The 22,730-nt window shown below is 35.3% G+C and overlaps 1 protein-coding gene across 2 annotated transcripts; it reads right to left on the reverse strand.

Annotated features, from left to right (window-relative positions):
* Positions 1-1,502: 1,502 nt before the first annotated feature.
* Positions 1,503-18,211, reverse strand: LOC124534893 (cytochrome P450 6k1-like). Of its 2 annotated transcripts, none has more exons than XM_047110933.1 (10): positions 18,099-18,211; positions 12,412-12,571; positions 10,722-10,922; positions 10,499-10,645; positions 9,509-9,693; positions 8,715-8,851; positions 7,913-8,031; positions 3,416-3,521; positions 2,376-2,624; positions 1,503-1,722 (listed from the first exon to the last, which is right to left on the reverse strand). In XM_047110933.1, exons 2-10 carry the CDS (start codon positions 12,568-12,570, stop codon positions 1,550-1,552), a joined length of 1,476 nt encoding a protein of 491 aa, XP_046966889.1. In that variant the 5' UTR covers position 12,571; positions 18,099-18,211; the 3' UTR covers positions 1,503-1,549. The 2 variants fall into 2 exon arrangements, with proteins under 2 accessions (XP_046966889.1, XP_046966890.1); XM_047110934.1 differs by lacking the exon at positions 18,099-18,211 and adding an exon at positions 17,599-17,619.
* Positions 18,212-22,730: the final 4,519 nt, after the last annotated feature.

Below are 22,730 nucleotides of genomic sequence, written 5' to 3' on the forward strand. Positions count from 1 at the left end.
GTATCATATAAATAAACAATTTAATATGAGATGAAATAGCCAGGAGGCGATCGTTTCATTCCCAAGGTGTGCTGTCGATCATAAACTCATTAATTGTATAATAACCTTTTGCACACAAGCGTTCCTTAATATTTTTTTTTAATTTGGCAACAGAGGCATTTTGAACGCTTTCTGGGATCCTGTTGTAAAACCGTATACATTGCCCCACAAAGGAGTTACTGACTCTATGCAGTCGAGTAACAGGAGTAACAAGTTTGTGTTTGTTCCTTGTACCAATGTTATGAGTATCACATTTTCTCATGAAATCATTAATATTTTTTCGTGCATACATAACATTAGAGAATATATATTGAGAAGCTACAGTCAATATCTTGATTTCTTTAAATTTATTCCTTAACGATTCATCAATCATCGTTTTATATATTGTAGTACTGAGATTTAGGTCATTGAACATATTTTAATTATGTGTTTCATTTAGAAATTCAATTAATAGTAGATATATAATCTGTAATAATATAATAATCATCTGCGAAGTTGATATTGAAGTCTCTACTTAAAATCATCGGTACGTTATCATATTTTTCGCCAAATCTTTTTTCGAGTATTTCATAATATTTCTTTGTATAAACCATCAAAATTTTTAATAAAAATTGTTTATGTCTCATAGATTTTCCAGGCGAAATATAAACGGCAACTATTAAAACGTATTGTCCATTCCCATAATTGCAACCAATAATATGCTAAATTCGTTCGAATTGGGAGTCATATCTTTAATGACAAAAAAAAATCAAATGTTTTTTAAACCACTGTCTATCAAAAATATCACAAACATGGCCCAAATTATTTTCAAGGAAATCGTTTTGAAATTCTCGATGAGCACTGGAATTTTGTTGAAAAGAAGAGAATGTTTGTACAGATAGGTTATGTTGGGAAAAATTGTTTTAAATATTATTTTGAGCAACACGTGGAAGGATATTTTGAGGATATTCATCTAATTATGGAATATAATTTAATTTTGAAATAATATTGTATTGAGTGTCGGTATATACAATTTATATTTCACCACGCTGTTCCAATGTAACCCACATTGGAACAGCATAACCTATAATTAAATATTACGATAAAATAATTAAAGATATATTTTTGAACTTGAAATGAATTTGCTTTGTTATTATTTTTTTTTATTATTATTTTTACATCAAATATTTTACCGAATTATACAAAAGTAAAGTAATAGCCTGTAAATTTCCCACTGCTAGGCTAAGACCTCCTCTCCCACTTAAGAAGAGGGCTTGGAACATATTTCATCACCCTGTTCCAATGCGGGTTCGTGGAATGCACATGTGGCAGAATTTCAGGTTTCCTCACGATGTTTTCCTTCACCGCCGAGCACGAGATGAATTCAGAATATTTGATCTTCGTGTTGAGACCGCTTACAACTATCTGGGCGATGGTAAATAGATACCTTGTTCGCCTGTTCTCAAATAAATAAAAAACAGTCAAACTTGTTAATAACTTATTAAATCGAATGTAACAACTGTAGTTGGAGTTATTTCCTTGGAATAAATTCAACGCTCAACGTTTCACCGGGCACCAACAACAGGCCACAGTTATCCATCTTAATATCTTCAGGCTTAGGCATGTTCGGACAAGATTTGATCTTGTAATTAAGTAAGACCGACGCCAAGCCGAATTGTATCGTCATTAAAGCGAATCTCTTGCCTGAAACGTAACAAAAAATATTTTAAGAATTCATTATAATAATTCCCGTAAATTTACATAGACGAATAAATATGGGAGTATCCATCAATTAATCAACATTTTGGGAAAAGAGTGTTTTTTGTTACATTTTTATTTAGTCGCATTATATTTCGATATATTAGTTGTGTGTGTAAGCGCAAACTCATGTGTTGTCTCATCATTAATCTATATTATTTTATTCTATACCAATGCTGAAAGTTCCTATGCAGGACCCGGTATAGAAATACAAACAAAACAAATCAATTGTCTTTGAATCAACTAGAGCGATGGTTCTTCTACATAAAAAAGTCCAACAGATTAAAATTTTGTGTATTTTGCTAACAAATAATAAGTAACTATTAAGTTTCTTGGGATTTTTTCATGGATGATTCAACATTCCTCTCGATCGTGTTTTCTAAATATATATCTTTTTAAATATATTTTTAAAAGACAATTAATATTTCTTTAAGAGCTTACTTAAATAAAGTATTTTTTGATTTCATATAAAATTAACTTTTACAATTTCAGCCAGAATAAACCAACTTGATGTTACTAATTTTATATCCTTACCTAAATATTTTTTTTACAAATATTTATATAATTACAAAAAATATAAGAAAAATAAATAGTCTTACCAATGCAGCCTCTTGGACCCTCTCCAAAGGGTAGATATGAGTAAGGTTCGATCTTAGATCTGTTTTCTGGTAAAAATCTATCAGGATCAAACTTGTGAGGTTCTGGGAAGTATTTAGGGTCATAATGCATTCCAATACTATTGATATACACGACCGTACCAGCTTCTATAGTTAATTTATCATCTATTCTGTAATCTTTCGCAGCTATTCTATCGAGCCAGCCCATTGTTGGATATTTGCGAAGGCCTTCTGTGAAATTTTGATTAAGAATATTCTTCAATTTGTCTCTTAGTTCTTTCATAAAAATATCAATTGTTAATATTAAGCAAATGTTAAACAATTAGATGATAATCCACAATTGTAATGTATGAGCTGCAAATTTAAAAATAATATCAGGGTGCCAAAGGATCAGTGCAGTCTCTCCCTCAGACTCTTAAAATCTTAAAACTGAAAACTATCCATACGACAAAAAGAAAAATAATCATAGCCATTCGGCCAAAATTGAAGTTCTTCTTTCCCTATATACTGCACCTATGAATGTCCCACTTAGGTGTTTAGGTTAAGACTTATTCTCTTGATGAGGATGAAGATTTAGAGCTAGGTTAGATATGTGATCGTTTTTCATTCATCGGGTTTCCTCACTGTGTTTACCTTCATCGTCACCTTGAGAACTAATATGTTACATACAATATGTCTGCGTTTAAACTGGTTCAGTATGTTATGTTAATTGTCTGTGCTGCCTACTATGAAGGGCTTGGATGCTGCCATAGAGCCGTATCATCAAGAAAATGAATTATAAACACAAATCATTAACAAGAAAATTCTGTGAGTCTAGGAGAGTCTGTCTGTGAGAATAGGTTGGCGGACAGGCCATTTAATATTATGTGGTCACCAGTCCTAGACATTAGGGTTGAAAGAAATATTGACCTTTCCTTAGATCGACAATGTGATCAGAAATCATTGGTTGATATTTAAGTGTTTTTACCACAAGACCATCTCGGTTGCATTGTTAGTATTAATAAATTTGATTTAAATGATACCTTTAATAACACAATTGAGGTAGGTCAAATTTGAAAGAACGTTCGTATCAAATTGCTCGCTTCCATTTTGTTGAGCGGCTTCAGATAATTCTTGATATAGTTTATCCTGTAATAAAAGACGACAATATAAATACACATGCACAACAATTGCTTACCAATAAATAAGAAATAATTCTAAACATATCCCAATGCTGTGCAATAATTTGTCAATAAAAGATTGTGCTTATTCCTCAATATCACCTCAATGTGGTTTGATGAATATGTTGCAGATGCCATCCGTCACATTAATTTTTTCACAATGTTTGCCGTTACTTAATTAAATAAAAACTTGGTGGTGCTGGCCCAGGTTTGAAACAATGTTAAGACTTTACTAACCAATCATATCAAATCCAATATCAAATATCAAAAATATACCGAAGAAAAATAACTAAAGGCTATGAAGCAAATTAAAACAATAAAATAAATTAAATTGTCTAAATCCTAAACACTCGGAGCGTTACAAAGAAAGCACTAAAATAAACAAGGGAAATAGGCCAGACGTCACTTGATCTTGACCGATTTATTTGTCTTTCTTATTACTATTCTTGTCTACTTATCTGTCGTTCATTAATCTTTCACTATCTAACAAGCTGAGCCGAGATGTCCCAGTGGTTAGAACGCGTACAACTTAACCGATGAATTCGGGTTCAAACCCAGGCAAGTATTTTTTTTTTTTTATGGCATAGGAGGCAAACGAGCAGGAGGCTCACCTGATGGAAAGTGACTACCACCGCCCATGGACACCTGCAACACCAGGGGGCTTGCAGGTGCGTTGCCGGCCTTTCAAAAAGGAGTAGGCTCTTTTCTTGAAGGTTCCCATGTCGTATCGGTTCGGAAAAACCGCCGGCGAAAGCTGGTTCCACAAAGTGGTTGTGCGAGGCAGAAAATGTCTGAGAAATCGCGCTGTTGTGGATTTTCGGACATCAAGGTGGTGCGGGTGAAACTTAGAATTTTGGCGAGATGTCCGAAGGTGAAATTCAGCAGCCGGGATTAATCCGAACAATTCCTCGGAACATTCCCCGTGAAAAATTCGGTAGAAGATGCAGAGTGATCCGACATCTCTACGCAAAGCCAAAGGATCAAGGAGATCGGAAAGGGCTTGATCGTCGATAACTCGAGCCGCTCTACGTTGGATGCGGTCAAATGGAAGGAGCTGGTACTGGGGAGCACCCGCCCAGAGGTGAGAGCAGTACTCCATGTGAGGCCGAATTTGCGCCTTGTAAAGTTTTAGGCGATGGGCCGACGTGAAATACTGTCTCGCCTTGCTGAGCACACCGAGCTTCTTTGAAGCCAATTTGGCTTTGCCTTCCAATTGACCGCGGAACTGAACGAGGCTCGAAATATCAACGCCAAGTATTCCGATACTACCTGTAGCGGCTATCGGAATGTTCTCAAATCGTGGAGATACGACAAATGGTGTTTTTTTAGCGGTTAACGCGCAAACTTGCGTCTTTTTGAGGTTGAAATGGACTAGATTTAGCCGGCCCCAATTCGAGACTTCGTTTAATGAAGACTCGATTTCAGACACAAGTTTGTTCCGGTTCTCTTCGACGTTTTCCCGAGAAATATTAGCGCGGCCGGTGTATAAGGTGTCAACGGTACTGTCGTCTGCATAGCAATGAATGTTCCCGATTTGCAACAAATCATTGATATGCAGAAGAAACAGAGTGGGTGATAGAACGCAGCCTTGTGGAACACCAGCATTGACGAATTTTAAGTCAGAGCATGCACCGTCGACAACGACCTTGATGCTCCGATCTGCCAAAAAGCTGGTAATCCAATTGCATAATTTCCCGGGAAGCCCATAGGAAGGAAGCTTCGAAAGAAGCGCTTTGTGCCATACACGATCGAAGGCCTTCGCTATGTCCAAGCTGGCTGCTAATGCTTCCCCCTTGCTCTCAACTGCTTCAGCCCACCTGTGAGTAAGGTAAACTAGAAGATCACCGGCTGACCGACCCCGACGGAAACCGTACTGGCGGTCGCTAATCAGCTGGTTCACCTCTAGATACCGCAGGTTATAAGGGACTCCATTATCTTGGAGAGCAAGGAGGTGATGGCTATAGGCCTATAATTGGACGGGTCTGAGCGGTTGCCTTTTTTAGGGATCGGATGCACCAAAGCTGTCTTCCAGGAATTCGGGACGACGCCTAATGTGTAGGATTGCCGGAAAAGACGCGTTAAGACCGGTGCCAACTCGGGAGCACATGTCCGTAGCACGATTGGAGGGATACCATCGGGTCCGCTCGACTTATGAATGTCCAAGGAAAGAAGTGCTTTACGAACTGCACTTTGCCGGAATTTAACCTCCGGCATCGTGGTATCACATCGCGGAATGGTTGGTGGAGATTTTCCTTGGTCATCCAGAGTCGAGTTCGACGCGAAGAGAGAGCCTAAAAGATCAGCTTTCTCTTTCGCGGTATGGGCCAATGACTCACCGTCTCTGTGCAGAGATGGAAAAGATGGCTGACAGAAATTCCCTAAGACAGCCTTAGCGAGAGACCAGAACGCTCGTGTTCCTGAAGGGAGACGCACCAGTCTCTCGCCAATTCTGCCAATGTACTCCGTCTTCGCCCTAGCAATTACGTTTTTGAGGGACCTAGAGGCAGAGTTGTATTCCTTTTTAAATGCGCTGGTATTTACATCACGAGACGCAGATGCATTAGCCCAGGTTTGATAGCGTTCCCACTTTCGGCGTGATGCCGTTTTGCAGAAGCGACCAAACCTGGGACTTGCCACCGATGGGTACTGCAGAGTAAGGAATGAATAGTTCCATACCCTGAAGCACCACATCGGCAACAGAGTCAGCAGCAGCGTTCGGATCATCCGGCGAGAAACAAATCTGCCCCCATGGGTAAGATGCAAAAAAAGACCGTATCCCATCCCAATCTGCTGACTTGTAGTGCCATACTCGGCGGCACCCAACAAAGCGAGGCCGTGAGTACCGCACAACCGGCACTGTACTCCGGACGAGACAGTGGTCAGACGAGCCCAGAGGGGGATCGACGATAACCTGATAGCCATCCGGATGTGAAGTCAGCAGAAGGTCCAACAGGGAAGGTGTATGATCCTCCACATCCGGTATTCGCGTTGGCGAGTTGACCAGTTGTGTCAGATCATATGCTAGAGCGAAGTCCAGAACAGATCTACCCGCATGATCGGTGGTGCGTGAGCCGAGCCATTCTGCGTGGTGAGCATTAAAGTCACCCAGAATAATGATCTCTGCGGATGGAATCTGCTGAAGCACGGAATCTGTAGCCATTTGGACTTGCTCAACCAGTCGGTCGGTTTCGGCATTACCGCTATGGGACCTATAAAAGCACGCATAGATTCGCGGATGGTCATCGCAGTCTACACGCAGCCAGATAATCGATAGGTCCTGTCCTTCAAGGCTGCCGAGGCGTCGAGAACAGATATCATCTCTGACGTAAACGCATACCCCAGCTCGTGGTATAAAGGAATGTTCCAATTTGTACCCAGGGTACGAGAGAAAAGTCGTATCGGCAGGAGAAGATATCTGGGTCTCGGTTAGAAAGAGCAAGGCCGGCTTCGCCGTTTCCAGATGGTAGTGAACGGCGTTGAGGTTGGAGTTGAGTCCCCTTATGTTGCAGAAGTCCACAGCGAGGGTGGTAGGGGTTGCCTTATGATGCCTGCTCCGCTTGCCCCGAACAGTGGCGAGCGCAAAATTGCCCCCCCCCCAGAATTCGGAGGGCAGCCTGGGCATCCCTGCTCAGGTGGTGTATGTCCTGAGCATGGATGCCCAGAGAGGGATTCTCCACCGCTGTCGCTGATGGTACCCTCCTGGGGTAATTTAACCAAATTCTGCACAACCATCAAGTTTTGGGGGGAAGGGGGATTGGGCCTCCGGAACTCTCACTTACCGGACGAAACGCGGTAGCATAACTACCACTTTACGCCGATTTTAAGTGAGAGAGTGGTACTTCCCCGGGCGTGCCGGCCCATTCGGCTGTAACCCGAAGGTATACAGCGTGGCACTACCACTTGAATTAGCAAGATATACCAATTAATATTCATCTGCTTAATTTTTTCTTCATAATTCATCTCGTGCCCGGCTGTGAAGGAAAACATCTTGAGGAAACCTGCACGTGTCTAATTTCATATAAGTTTTGCCACATGTGCATTCTATCAACCCGCATTGGAACAGCGTGGTGAAATATGTTCAAAAACCTTCTCCTCAAAGGGAGAAGAGGCCTTAGCCCAGCGTTGGGAAATTTAAAGGGCGTTGTTGTATCTAACAAGTAGTTGTGACGAAAGCGTTATCTTTAGACTTAATATAAGTAGCAATGTACATCTAAAAATTTTAAAGTTAAAATTTTGGAAATCAGTATGGGTCGACAAAAATTGTCTGATTAATTATTATTATTATCTATCTTGGTAGATAAAACTCTTTCACAGTAAAGATAAATCCAAAACATATATAATCGAATAATTAAGTTTTACCTGTAATACGGGATTATGAGCTAGCTCGTATGTAATGAACGTCAAAGCGGTTCCTGAAGTTTCAAATCCACCGAGTAAGAAGATAGCTGCTTGAGAAATTATAAGGTCATCTGAGTAACCTGAAATTGGAAAGTAATAAGTACCAGATTGTAATGTTCCACTACTGGGCTAAAGGAGACCTTACGAATTCAGAGCTCCTACGATTCGGAGTATATTCTACCACATTAAAAATCTCATCCTTCTCATTTTTTTTTATGGTATAGGTTGGCGGACGAGCATATGGGCCACCTGATGGTAAGTGGTCACCATCACCCATAGACAATGACGCTGTGAGAAATATTAACTATTCCTTACATCGTCACTGCGCCACTAACCTTGGGAACTAAGATGTTACGTGCCTGAAGTTACACTGGCTCACTCACCCTTCAAGCCGGAACACAACAATACTGACTACTGTTATTTGGCGGTAGAATAACTGATGAGTGGGTGGTACCTACCCAGACGGGCTCGCACAAAGCCCTACCACCAAGTTCTCCTTCTCATGCTTTCTTCACCACCAAGGATGGGATGAATTTATAGATACAAATTAGTTAAGATTCCTCTGATTTAATACGTCGTTACTGGAAATTATTGCAAAAATCCCTAATTGCATCCGTGCACATTATTCAGCTAAATAAGTATGCGAATGTATGCAAAGTATAAAAAAAATGGGTTGACAGAATTAAAATGTCGTAAATAGCTCTTTTATTGTGTCTTATAAGTCATTCTACTACTTAAACAGAAACTTCGTTGCATATATTACCTTCATTTTCTTGTTGAATTCTGATCAAAATTTCAAGCAAATCTTTAGCATCATTTTGATAAGTTTTACGTTGTTTTGACACGGCATTAAATATTTTCCTAAAATATTTCGTCGAAGCCCTTGGAAAGAATTTAAATCTGTAACAATAACATCATTATATTATCAATCTCAATTAATTTTATTTATTTACATTATCAACAAACAAAAATATACCGATAAGCATTCTAGGTCAGGTATTGTACATATGCTATGTAATTGTATTTAGAGCCTTCTATGTCTGATGTAGACGTAATATGATGCTGAGACGATACAGATATTATATATTGATAGATTGAATTGGTATTACGTTATGTTAAATTCAGAACTAGTGAGAGACAGCAGCTGTATAATAGACAATGAGACAAGACCACGTAACATACATAAGTGATGAAAATTACGACAATCTATACCTATATATGATTAAACTATTATTTTATTATATTATTGTACACATATACATATTCTATTGTGTATATTATGAATTTCAAAATTAACTTAATATCACATTGTCATTTTACAAAACACAAACGAATACAATTAGATAAATTGAGATAGATTGCGGCTCTTTTTGTTTTGATTTGTGATTTTGAGAAAAATAAAACTTGTAAACTAAAATAAAAATACATTAAATTTATAGCAGAAGATGCAACGCGATTTAGAAAGTTTTAGGATATAATATTATTAAAGGCATAACAATAAATTTGATATAACAAGCATTAATTAAAAGTTCGTGTATTGATATAGTTTTAACATACCTAAAGATGTCAACAATTTCTGGAAGAAAAAATATGCTGCACCACGAGATGCCTCTATAGATGGAAAACGCTGAGAAATCATTTGTCACATCCCTAAGAGGCCCAACACTCGTGAGCGTCGCGTCGCTTTTAACACCAAACGCTGATGACCCAATTATATCGGTCGTATAATCTATATACATTCTCTAAAAAAAAAGTAAACAAAAAATTATATTAAATGTTTTGTAAAAGCAGAATTTTCTTTTATTTTCAGATAGGCAAATAGTTCTGATGGTAAGTGGTCACCATCGTTCAAAGACATTGGTGTGGGACCAACCTTGGGAACTATGTCCTTGCGCCTGTATGCTCTTACTCTTACAACCGGAACACAATAATACTAAGTGCTAACGATCGAAGTTAAAATTAAAACTGAAAACATATGCGCTTTACTCAAGAGATGCTTCTTTACAAATTAAATCAAAAAGTCGTTGTCGTCAGTTTTGCCTTTTGAAGATGCTTCAGTTTATGTTTACGCACGAACAATAAGTAATGCTGTTCACCGACAGAATACCTGATGAGAATGGAGCTTAGACAAATGAGCAGAGCCTCACCATTTAATACCGCTAATCCATTTTCTCAACCATTGGATCCAATATTTCGGTTTGACAAATTAATACCGATGTTGCTATACGGAAATGCAAAATATAAACTCGCAGTATTTTTATATTTTAAACTAGCTGTGCCCGCGTCCTTCTACGATTGAATTTAACAAACAAAAAAAATTATAGTCTAAGTTACTCCTTATTATATCAATTATCTGCCAATGAAAGTCCTGTCAAAATCGGTCTGTAACATCTAGTTCCAGAGATTAGCCGGAATAAACAGACAGATAGACAAAAATTGTAAAAAATGTTATTTTGGTATATGTACCGTTGAGTGAAAGGGCTATTTTAATATATACAAACAGACACTTTAATTATATGTATAGATTTAAACATATGTACTGATTACCTTAAGGTGTATTTTAATATCGCGATCGTTGTGGATCCTTTGCACCAATTCCTTGGCTTTGGTTTGCATTAAATCTTGGAGAATCTTAAGCTTAGCGGTTGTGAACACACCGCTGAGATGTTTCCGCATGGTGGACCAGATAGGATCCTATAAAAATAGCCATAAATATACGATTGATCAATAGTGTTGATAGTCAAGCTAAGAAGAATTCAGCATCACTCACATTTACGGTGAACAAATTGAGTCCTCCAACTGGATCTGTATCACCGCTTCTTAAAAAGCGATTTCGGAAATTTCCAAAATCCTTTATTAAGATGTCGCGCGCAATTTCTGGCGAATTGATGACTATTCCGGGTCTCCAGAATATCCAGATTCCAATGTACGGGCTTTTTAGATGTTCGTTCATACGACGGAACCAAAGGCCCTGTGAAGGAAGAAAAAAGTAACCGTGACCAAAAAATAAATCTTTTATTTATTAATGAACACAGCCTTGTACCTTATCAATAAATCAAGATTTGAATAAAACCTTGCCTTTTGTCGATACAGTATTTTATTCAAATCAACGCAATCATCAAGATGAAATGTTTTTGAATCGTCAATATTTAAACACTTTCGGAAAGCAGCCTCCAGCAAGAAGAAATAGCAAAAAACTCGCATTTTTGTTCTTTCATATGTAATTGTTAATAATATATCATTGTAAATCAATGCTATATTTAATAATTATGCATTATATAATATACTATATTTGATAATTATGCATATATAATATATGAGTTGAGATGGCCTAGTGGTTAGAACGCGTGCATCTTAACCGATGATTGCGGGTTCAAACCCAGGCAAGCACCGCTGATTCACGTGCTTAATTTGTCTTTATAATTCATCTCGTACTCGGCGGTGAAGGAAAACATCGTGAGGAAACCTGCATGTGACAAATTTCATAGAAATTCTGCCACATGTGTATTCCACCAACCCGCATTGGAACAACGTGGTGGAATATGTTCCAAACCTCCTCCTCTAAGGGAGAGGAAGCCTTTAGCCCATCAGTAGGAATTTACAGGCTGTTGTTGTTGTTGTTGATATAATATGCGTGATGGAACCTGATTCTAAATCCAGGCATTTTTCTTTTTATATTATTATTAAAGAAGGGTGATATACAACATATATATTATAAAATATACTGACAACAGACTTGAAACTTTAGTATCCTGATCTTCTTGTAGTAGTCAACAATTATCAGTTGACTTGGTGAAGACGAAAAACTTTGGGAAGCAACAAGTCGGTTTTTTATTTTTTTATATTTGTCACTTTTCTGATAAACTTGTTAGACCAAGTTTTCGACTTCACAAAGTTAGTACGACCTTCTGTTATATTCGTTTCTTTACTAACAAATTGACTAAAGACTTCACATTTGTCTATAAGTAAATTGAAATTGAAAATTGAAATTTAAATATTATAATATAATAAGGTATATTATAATAAATGCATATGTATGTATTGCAGTACAAGATTGCAGATTATGAAAATTATAGGAGAACTTGTAAAGAATATTTTAATAATGATATTTCGTAATCAAGCCTATCATAAAGAGAGATGGCCCAGTGGGTAGAACGCGTGCATCTTATCCGATGATTGCGGGTTCAAGCCCAGGCAAGAATCACTGAATATTCATATACTTAATTTGTGTTTAAAATTAATTTCATGCTCGACGGTGAAGGAAAACATCCTGAGGTAACCTGCATGTATCTATCCACTGGTATCCACCTACCCGCATTGGAAAAGCGTGGTGGTATATATTGCAAAACCCTAAGAAGCCTAAGTCCAGCATTGGGAAATTTAAAGGCTATTGATAATGTTGATGTTCCAATATATTATCAATTTTAAGGTGATAACAAAACAGTAATAGCAGGACTTACAGCATTTTCTTTCTGAATGAAGGTGAGATTTCCCAGTACTGGAGTTGGAGGTAGATAAGGAACGCCACGGTCCGCCCAGTACCTCTTGATTTTCGACCATTTTATGTATAACCAGCACACGAAACACAGGACAGCACCAAACACAAGTTGTAGATTCATTCTGAAACATCATCAAATCATAATTCTGACTAAATTAAGAGATTGTCAAGTTTCAAGAGAGTAATGTACCACGAAGAATTGAAGCTCATTTTTTATATCTGACGGTCTCCGTGGTCCTGTGGTGTGCAGACCGGTTTTGATGAGAACGCCACTCCGATGTCCGGATGCGATTCCCGGCTGAGTCGATGTAGATTATCATTAGTTTTCTATTTTAGCTTTAGCTACTTAAATATTGGACAACATCACACACATTACTCTGATCCCAATTTAAGTGGCTAAAGCACTTGTGTCATGGAAAATCAGAAGTAAAGACGCGGTACCATAAACACCCAGACCCAAGACAACATAGAAAACTAATGAACTTTTTCTATATTGGCTCTGCCGGGAATCAAGCCCGGGACCTCGGATTGGGATCAAAGTAATGTATATGATGCTGTCTCATATATATTTATATTAATTTATTTAAAAAAAAACACTGGTTTTATATCAGGCGGATTTTAAAGCGATTACAGACACATGTGCTCTGGGTTGTTCCCTCCATAACGATATACGATCCTATTTGATAAAGTATTCCGGTAGATACGTGAAAATTACTCTTCCTGGCTTTAGTTTCAATGAGGGTATTTTTACAAATTTTAGACTGAAATACAAAAAAAAAAAACAAAGTATTTGAAATTCTCGGTTTTTCTTTACTATAATATGCATTTATTATATTCAGGTTAAAGAACTTTTATTATTCATAAACAAAATGATAGCTTATTTTTTTAGTGATCAATACATGTAAATTGTAAACAAAGTTGGGTTCAATGCCCGAATCTGTGGCAGTATCAACAATGAACCAAATTAAAGAAGATATATAAAATTAAATTTTAAATATAGAATAATATTTACTGATTTTAAATATGTACATTTTCCCTCAAAGAGCTCAGATAGCCCAGTGGTAAGAACTCGTGCATCTTAACCGATGGCTTCGGGTTCAAACTCAGGCAAAAATATATATATGTATAATTGTGTTTATAACTCATCTCGTGCTCGACGGTGAAGGAAAACATCATGAGGAAACCTGCGTGTGTCTAATTTCATAGAAATTCTGCCACATGTGCATTCCACCAACCCTCATTGGAACAGCGTGGGGGAATATGTTCCAGGTCCTCTCCTTAAGTGGCAGTGGAAGCCTTAGCCCAGCAGTGGGAAATTTACAGGCTGTTACTTTTCTTTTTAACGTTACATTTTCCCTAACAAAAATAAATAGTTTCTTTTAAAGATACTTGCACACGCTTTTGTATAATTCGGTAAACTATTTGATGTAGAAATAATAATAATAATAAAGCAAATTCATTTCAGATTCAAAAACATATATTTAATTATTGTATCGTAATATTTAATTATAGGAAAGGGATATGGGAAGACAGGGGGGATATCATATTATAAGTTTTACAAGCTTTGCCTGCGACTTTGCACATTTTAATTTAACAAAAAATATATTGTTCAGGTTTTACTATAACTTATAATTAGTTATTCCTGTGTTACAATAATGATGACTCGTTAATATATATTGATACTTTTATAGTGTTGTATACACCTGTAAAGGCAAATCATACTGGATTGTATATTTAGTGCATTATAATATTGTGTTAGTTATTATGATAAGTCGATGGTGTATCTTAATAATAAATAAATAAAATAAATAAATAAAATAAATAAATAATTATATATGTATGTGCGAATAGTTCGTTGTGAACTAGATAAAGAGTTTCTAGATTAAAGTAAACATATAAAGCTTTTCAAGTTTTCCTGATTTAAAAATACTCCGTATATTAACATATATAAATAAAAGTGATCAAGTGTTTAACAAAGAATAGGCTGTTGGTTTATGCATTGTATCGAGGCTCTTTAGAGTTTTACGTTTATTATTTGCTTCAGATATTCAATTTACATCAAATTAGTTTCTTCGTTATTTCTACGAAGTAACTGTACGTATTTAAGGTACTGCATGTACTTTACTAGCTTTCCTAGATCAGTGTACAAGCGAATATTACCTTTATTAACATTACATTACGTAACATTATCCGCTGATGTAAAACGTAGTTTATGATTACGATATTTTTCTGAATGAATTATCTCTGTTTAGTTCCGGTGTACTAAAAACAATAATATTTTTTGGCATTCTGATCGCTCTTGTAGCTCCTAGATAGCGTTTTCATTAATAAGCGGTCGCGATTTTGTTATAGCTTGAGTACATTTCGATTGTACTCGATGTGATGTGACCCGACTTTGTAATTGTAAATCGGTTTCAAGATTTCTAATACGATTTTACATTTTAATTTCAGTGATATCAGTTGGTAAGGCTTTGTTTTCTTGTAAATTAATTTTATTTGTTGTCATTAATGATGGTCAGTCTTAATACATTTTACTGGGTGTTAGGGCTTTGTGCAAGCCCGTCTGAGTAGGTACTACCCACTCGTCAGTTATTCTAACGCCAAACAGCAGTACTCAGTATTGTTGTGTTCCGGTTTGAAGGGTGAGTGAGCCAGTGTTATTACAGGCACAAGGGACATAACAACTCAGTTCCCAAGGTTAGTGGCGCATTGACGATTTAAGGAATTGTTAATATTTCTTACAGCGTCATTGTCTGTGGGTAATGGTAACCACTCACCATCAGGTGGCCCATATGCTCGACCAACAACCTATACCAAATAAAAAAACAAATCATTTTCATTATCTTTTTTCGAAATTCTGAATCATTCGAAATCTTGTAAACTTCTGCGTTAACAAATGTTTCTTCCCGAGAAATATATGTAATATCAGGATTTGAACCGCCTCCGCCTCCGCCATCGCTGTACGCTTATTATTAATAAACAAAGTGATTAGAAACTGCACGCTTCGTGCTTTGTACAAGTTAAATAAATATATATATTTGACGTTTTTTACCCGAACGGTGAGAAGTGAAAAGTCAGCGTGAGGCCCTCCATATAACTATTTCAATTCTGAGTCCCACAATAGTCACTATGTCAATATTGTAAGATGAATTTTTGGTACAAGAATTTATGGCAAATCTCCAATTGCACTATCAATTCAATTAAATAATATTATAAGAATTGCAAACAAGAAAACGTCCTTTCCGATCGACCATTGTCTGTTATACTTGATTGAGGAGATTGTATCATCTTTAAATTATTCACATAAACCTACCTCACGCTACAGTCTGTTCATTGGTAATAAACACAAGTAAAACCTGTTTACAAATAATTTATTATACAAGACGTTAAAAAAACTTGCTAGATCGCGTGCAAAATTAAAATAAAAAATTAAAATAATATGACTTAACAAATAATAATAACAATGGCAAACACTTCACAGATACAAATAAAAACGTATTATAATAAAAGATAAACCTGTTTTTACACTTGTGTATATTGAAATTATCTCAAAACCCTTACTTATGTTATTATTAATAATTTTACAATACATATAAAAAGCACTGTGTCATTATGTTCATATGAAGTTTAGTTTTGAACATAATTTATTCTCATAAATACAATTACATAATTCGAGAACACAATTGGAAACAATAAAAACTATTTACAGTGTTTATTATTAACTAGTAGGTTCCCGCCACTCCCTTCGTTTGACTTTAAGTTTTAATAGGGTATGTTTGAAATACCTTTGTACATTTACGTCTGTCTGTAAGTATCTATACGGAAAGACAGATTATCCTTTTTTATATAGATGCCTTTTTTGGTGTTCTACCGTCGATAAAAAATTAAACAACAAAAAATCGAACGTTTTAATTTTAAAATTTAGTCTTGTAATATTATTGACAAGTAATGATATATTGTATGTAACTGCGTAATAAATAATCTACGGTATCACACGTACCGTTGGGGATTAAAAAGTAGATTTCTTTGCAATCACGAACGTAACAAGTACAAACTCTATATGTTACCCCAAGGTTACTACAGTGCATTAGTGATTACCGCATCCAAACCAGTTAAGTCGATTACGAGATTAGTGGTAACAAACGAAGAGACAAACAAAAAAACTATCATGTGATCTATTGCGTTAATACATAGCGGGCAATATTTTTCTCAAATATCTTCAACGTTCATTTACTACTTTAATATATATAGATAAATAAAGCTAAGATTATGATTTTGCATGTAATATGAATAATAATATGTATATATTAAAGCCTTTATATACATGTAGTATTTTTCCAATAACTTGTTATTTATTTTTATTATTTATCAAGAGTTAACCAAGACCGAAGCACTGTTTGCAAGGTTATAGCGGATCTGTGTCAAAACAACAGCTTAAATAAAACAGATTATAAATACAATTATTTAAATGACTAGATGTAAAAATAAGTAACAGCCTGTTCATTTCCCACTGGTGAGATAAGGCCTCCACTTCCGTTAAGGAGAGGGTTTGGAACATATTCCACCACGCTGTTCCAATGCGGGTTGGTGGAATGCACATGTAGCAGAATTTCGATGAAAATGCAGGTTTCCTCACGATGTTTTCCTTCACCGCCGAGCACGAGATGAATTATAAACACAAATTAACAACATATATATATTGGTGCTTGCCTAGGTTTGAACCAGCAATCATCGGTTAAGATGCACGCGTTCTAACCACTGGGCCATCTAAGCTCTTGACTAGATGTACTAACTATTAATATTTTCATCATTATTATAAGAACACTATTGTAGTACTTTTTTGGGTATAGGTAGGTCTGGCAAATAGATCAGAAAACGTATCATCATCATTACATAGTATAAAACATAGTCACTTACCTCTGTCTCTATATATGCTTAGATATTTACAATTACGCAACTGGTTTTGATGCGGTTGTTTTAATAGATAGAGTGATTCGAGATAAAGTTTATATAAACACATGTACAATATTGTAAAGAAACAAGAAACAATCCGTAGTATATTTAGCATTAGCATTGCACTCGTGCGAAGCCACGAAGTTATTTATTTATTTTATTATAAACAGGAATATATATATTTTTTTTTACCTACTCAGATATAAATTATTTCAATAATGATCAATTTCGATATTCCTCATGAGCCGTACCCATGAAGGATCCGCACGATTTTTAGTCCCTCTTAGAAAAAAAAAAATAACCACAATTTTCTAGACACTAGTAATTATAAACTTGTTAACACATTTGCACATAGGACTACATATTTCATATGATATATTTATTAATAAATATATATATTGTAAGTAAGATCCTATATCGAAGGATATATATCTATTAAATGAAAATAAATAACTTGTTAATAATAGAGTGTATTTAAAGATAAATAATCAAATATTTGATAAATAAGAATTTCGAACAAGAAATTTTTTTCTATATTGTTAACGTTTACATTCACATTATGGTTTTAGTTATTAACTATTTTTAAACTAAATAAATTCATATTAATTAATAATCATTATCACTCTACTAATTTATAGTTTTATTAATTAGAATTAATTTATTTAATGAACTATTTCAATGGGTTGTTAGGCTCACCTGCTTTATAACGTCGAGTTATCGCCATGTAATATATGTACGTACAGTTTGGCTTAAAATCTCTAACGTACTGTTTCTGTAAACAAATCTGTTGACCGCCGTTGGTAGTGCTGCGTCCACTTACAGCTCTATTGACGCTAACTACAGCGATATTTTTAAGGGAATTTGAAATTGGAATTCCAAATATTCCATTTATGTAAAAGAAACTCGGTCTTTGTCTGTCTGTCTGTTGTCGTTTCATTTACAAACTACTGAACCGAATTTATTGAATGAATGAATTTGCTATGAAGCAATTTTGAACAGCAACGAAGGACATAGGCTAATAGTTTAGTATCAAGTCATCAAAAAGACAGAAAAAATTATGAGCAAAAAACTGCAGACAATTTTTTTTTTATTCAAACAACGGTTATCTACGAGTATGGTAACGCTTAGCTAAAAGTGGAATAAAGTACATAATATAATGAGAACTACATGTATATAAGTATATAATAAAAAAAAAACTTTACTTAGGGCATTTTCGAATATTTGTGATCTTTGCATTTATTTGCAAAATTAATCTTTAGATATAAGACATTATGGTAATTATCACAGGTATACTTAATACTTACACTTGGATGGAAAAGTTAGCAAGTTAGCTACCTCCCTAGTTTCTGGCCGGTTCTTAAAGGTATCTATACTCTGGAAGTAACCACAATAATTTAAATCATGTAAAAAAATTACGTACGTGCTTTTGAGTGTTTTTTCGAATATTTATTTTCCTCATAAATACTATGCCTTAACTAAATCAATAGACATTCCAAAATTATACCATTAAAATAATTTATATTAATATTATATAACAATTATCAGATGCCTAAACAGTCCACTTGAGTGGATGAGTGTAAGCTTGTTTAAATTTACACTTACAAATCAAAACAAAAGTTTGTAAGGGAACTCTATAATAGACAAGAAGAGCGTGATATGAGATATCGTTTTTGACATTTAACATTACGTTATCGAGAAATAGATATTTATGACACAAGTGACCTCTTCTCTATTAAACTTTATTATATAATGTTGATATAATTATCTTACTTGGTGCTGTATAAGGCCATCTAGGTAGGGACCACACACTCATCAAATAAATTACATAATAGTAACAACAACAACAGCCTGTAAATCCCACTGCTGGGCTAAAGGCCTCCTCTCCGTTTGAGGAGATGGTTTGGAACATATTCCACCACGCTGTTCCAATGCGGGTTGGTGGAATACACATGTGGCAGAATTTCTATGAAATTTGTCACATGCAGGTTTCCTCACGATGTTTTCCTTCACCGCTGAGCACGAGATGAATTATAAAGACAAATTAAGCACATGAATCAGCGGTGCTTGCCTGGGTTTGAACCCGCAATCATCGGTTAAGATGCTCGCGTTCTAACCACTGGGCCATGTCGTACTCACATAATAGTAACCACCTGTTAATTTTTCACAGCTGCCTTAAGGCTCTCTTTGAAGGGATGGTTAGAAGCATATTCCACCACGATGATTCAATGCGGATTGGTCGTTATTGAAATTTGACACATGCAGGTTTTCCTTATATTATCTGGATATATGACAATACATATATGAAGTAGCAGGCTTTGTTAAAATGAACTAAATAACCTTGAATATAATAACCCGATGTAAAAATACCTACGGTTATATACATATAGTTATACTATGTAATTATAATCCCATCAAAAACAATACTTGTCAAAAAAACCAAGTCTCGCAACTCAGTTGTTCTACGGTAAAAAGTTGTGAGTGAGTGCGATGACCAAGTCAATATATGACGATCGTGGTCTTAGGAAGTGGACGTATTAAGACAGGAAGTCGCTTAAGTATTACATGGATAAGACTTGGTATTACATGGATCTCACAACTTTTTACCGCAGAACAACTGAGTTGCGCGACTTGGTTTTTTTGACAAGTATTGTTTTTGATGGGATCTCATTTCTTTTTGTATTTTGTAGACAGTTCTACTTTTTTTCTTTTCGGTACCTTCTACTTATCTACCAGCAACTAATTATCTTAAAGCCCTCTCTCTGACTTATTATCTTTTCTTATTTTTGTAGGTAGCCTTCCGTTTTCTCTTTTCCGGTACTACTTCTTGAGCTTCAGCTACAGTTTTTCTAAGAGCCCACCCCCTGTCTCTATGTGTAAATAATAATAAAAATAATAATATATATTATCCATTATAATATGTTATAATAATATAAAATATCCAAATAATTAATGATATTATAAAATAAATTAAAAAATAATAAATAAATACAGGAAAAGCGGTTTTTGGAAATGTAAAGAAACATGGTCATAGTTTACTCTGGTCTTGTAATGATCTGTGTGCACTAGATGTGAACGTAATTACACAATTAACAAACATTTTCGAAAGCTTATTAATATAATAAATTTATTATATTGTTATTATAATAATATAATAAATAATCTTCCTTTGTATTTGTAATAAATAAATATAAATAAATAAATAAATATGAGACAACATCACATACATTACTTTGATCCCAATGTAAGTAGCTAAAGCACTTGTGTTATGGAAAATCAGAAGTAACGACGGTACCACAAACACCCAGACCCAAGACAACATAGAAAACTAATGATAATCTACATCGACTCAGCCGGGAATCGAACCCAGGACCTCGGAGTGGCGTACCCATGAAAACCAGTGTACATTCCACTCGACCACGGAGGTCGTCAATATAAATAATATAAGTAATATTTTGTAATTTTTTTTTTAATTTTATCATTTTATTAATTATTTTAGTTTTTCCTTGATTCATACACCAAACACTACTTATATTCCAAATTCGAAGCTTCTAGGTCTGCTAGAAGTGCCTTAGAATATTGATGATCGGTGAGTCAGTCAGTGAGTGAGTAACAAAATTAAGAAACTTTGACCCGTTATAATTCTTAAACTACTGGTTCAAATTGAATGAAATTTGAAATATACCGTGTCTTTACAATGCCTGCATTGTTACTGAAAATTCAGTCTTCAAGAAAATTCAGTTAGTTTTATCCACAACGAAATTACAGGGGGTCGAAAATGGCCTGAATTGCTTCGAGAAAAGGATGGTACGGCCGTGCCGCTTTTTTGCTCGACTTGGTGGGGGCACTGCCGTGCCCCCAGATAGACATACTAAATAATTATTTAGTGATTTGACTTAAAACATGAAAGTACTTCAGCACTGATATACCGTCTAAGATTCGATTTTTAGCATTACGCTTTGATAGATCAACATATAGCAGAATCGAGTCAAATTTTATACTATAATGCTCTGTAATCTTTCGCTGATGTAATGTTACAAATTGTAACTTAACATTCGGTGCACTAGAAAATGTAGAGTGAATGAAGAACCCTGAGATGCTTCAAAAACGCTCCCAAAATAAATATAAAATCGGTTTTTAAAACTTTCTTCATAGACAGATAAATGTATCGTACAGTGTAGTAGTTGGAACTCGTTGAAAATAACTAAAATTAAATAAACTTAAAAAAACTTGTAAAATATTTATAAAAGCCTCGAGTAACAAAATAAACTTCAATTTCCATACTTTGGACTGCCGCTGAGCATTTCTTGATGGCAAAACTCGATAAAGGATTAAGGCCTGAAATTGGATTTATGCCTATAATATTATCATAATATATATGAAATTGCCCAGTGGTAAGAACGTGTACATCTTAACTGATAATTGTTCAAACAGCCAAGCATAACTGAATTTTCATGTGTTTAATTGGTTTTATAATTCATATCGAGCTCGGCGGTAAAGGAAAATATCGTGAGGATACCTGCATATGACTAATTTCAATGAAATTCTGACATTTGTGAATCTACCACACCGCATTGAAGTAAACTGATGGAATATGCTCCTAAACTTCTCCTCAAAAGGTGAGGAGGCGTTAACCCGATAGTGGGAAATTTAAAGGCTGTTACTGTTCTACTGTACCTTTTGAACTAGTAACAAAAGGTTGTATTATGTGTTGTGGATTAAAAGATACATGTCATTAAATATTACACCTTTCAAACTGGTTCATAGTGTAGTTCTGTATTGCTAATTTGTTTATTTAGATTAGCAGTAACCAATTTAAATCATAAATTAAAGTTGATTAACTATTTATATTTCGTTGGAGCGAACATTTTTACTAATAGTTATTTAAACCATTTAGATAATCTCCATACTATGGATCAATGAGAAAATCTATCCGAGAAGAGATAAAAGATAATGCGCAAAACACGTGCGCGGTGGCTGCGGTCGCTCGAATGTGTCACAATTTGCAGTGGACGTGACGAGTCGGCAGGTCGGGAGCGTGACGGTAGGTAGCCTACACAAATGAATAAATTAAAACATAATGCAGTATAAAAATCATTTTTACACCTTACATTACGGAGTCAGAGAAAAATTAGAAATTTACTAAGAAAGTACTTTGGGATATCTGTTAGCAAGTGATCACCAACATATATTATGTGTATTAAGGAATATGAAAAGCTACTCTGTGGCATCTGTTGGCAAGTGATCACCAACATATTTTATATGTACTTTAAGGAATATAAAAACTGAGTTATTGCTGGCTAAGGTTGCCTTAGTTCATTCAAACTTACA

This window comes from Vanessa cardui, chromosome 13, assembly GCF_905220365.1.
Source record: "Vanessa cardui chromosome 13, ilVanCard2.1, whole genome shotgun sequence".
Classification (NCBI taxonomy): Eukaryota; Metazoa; Arthropoda; class Insecta; order Lepidoptera; family Nymphalidae; genus Vanessa; species Vanessa cardui.

Coding starts and splice junctions, on each gene's coding strand:
- LOC124534893 (XM_047110933.1), bottom strand. CDS start 12,570: ATGAATCTACAACTTGTGTTTGGTGCTGTCCTGTGTTTCGTGTGCTGG. Junction 3,522..7,912: donor CTCATAATCCCGTATTACAG/GTAAAACTTAAT, acceptor CTTTTATTACAG/GATAAACTATATCAAGAATT. Junction 2,625..3,415: donor CCTCAATTGTGTTATTAAAG/GTATCATTTAAA, acceptor AAAATTTCACAG/AAGGCCTTCGCAAATATCCA.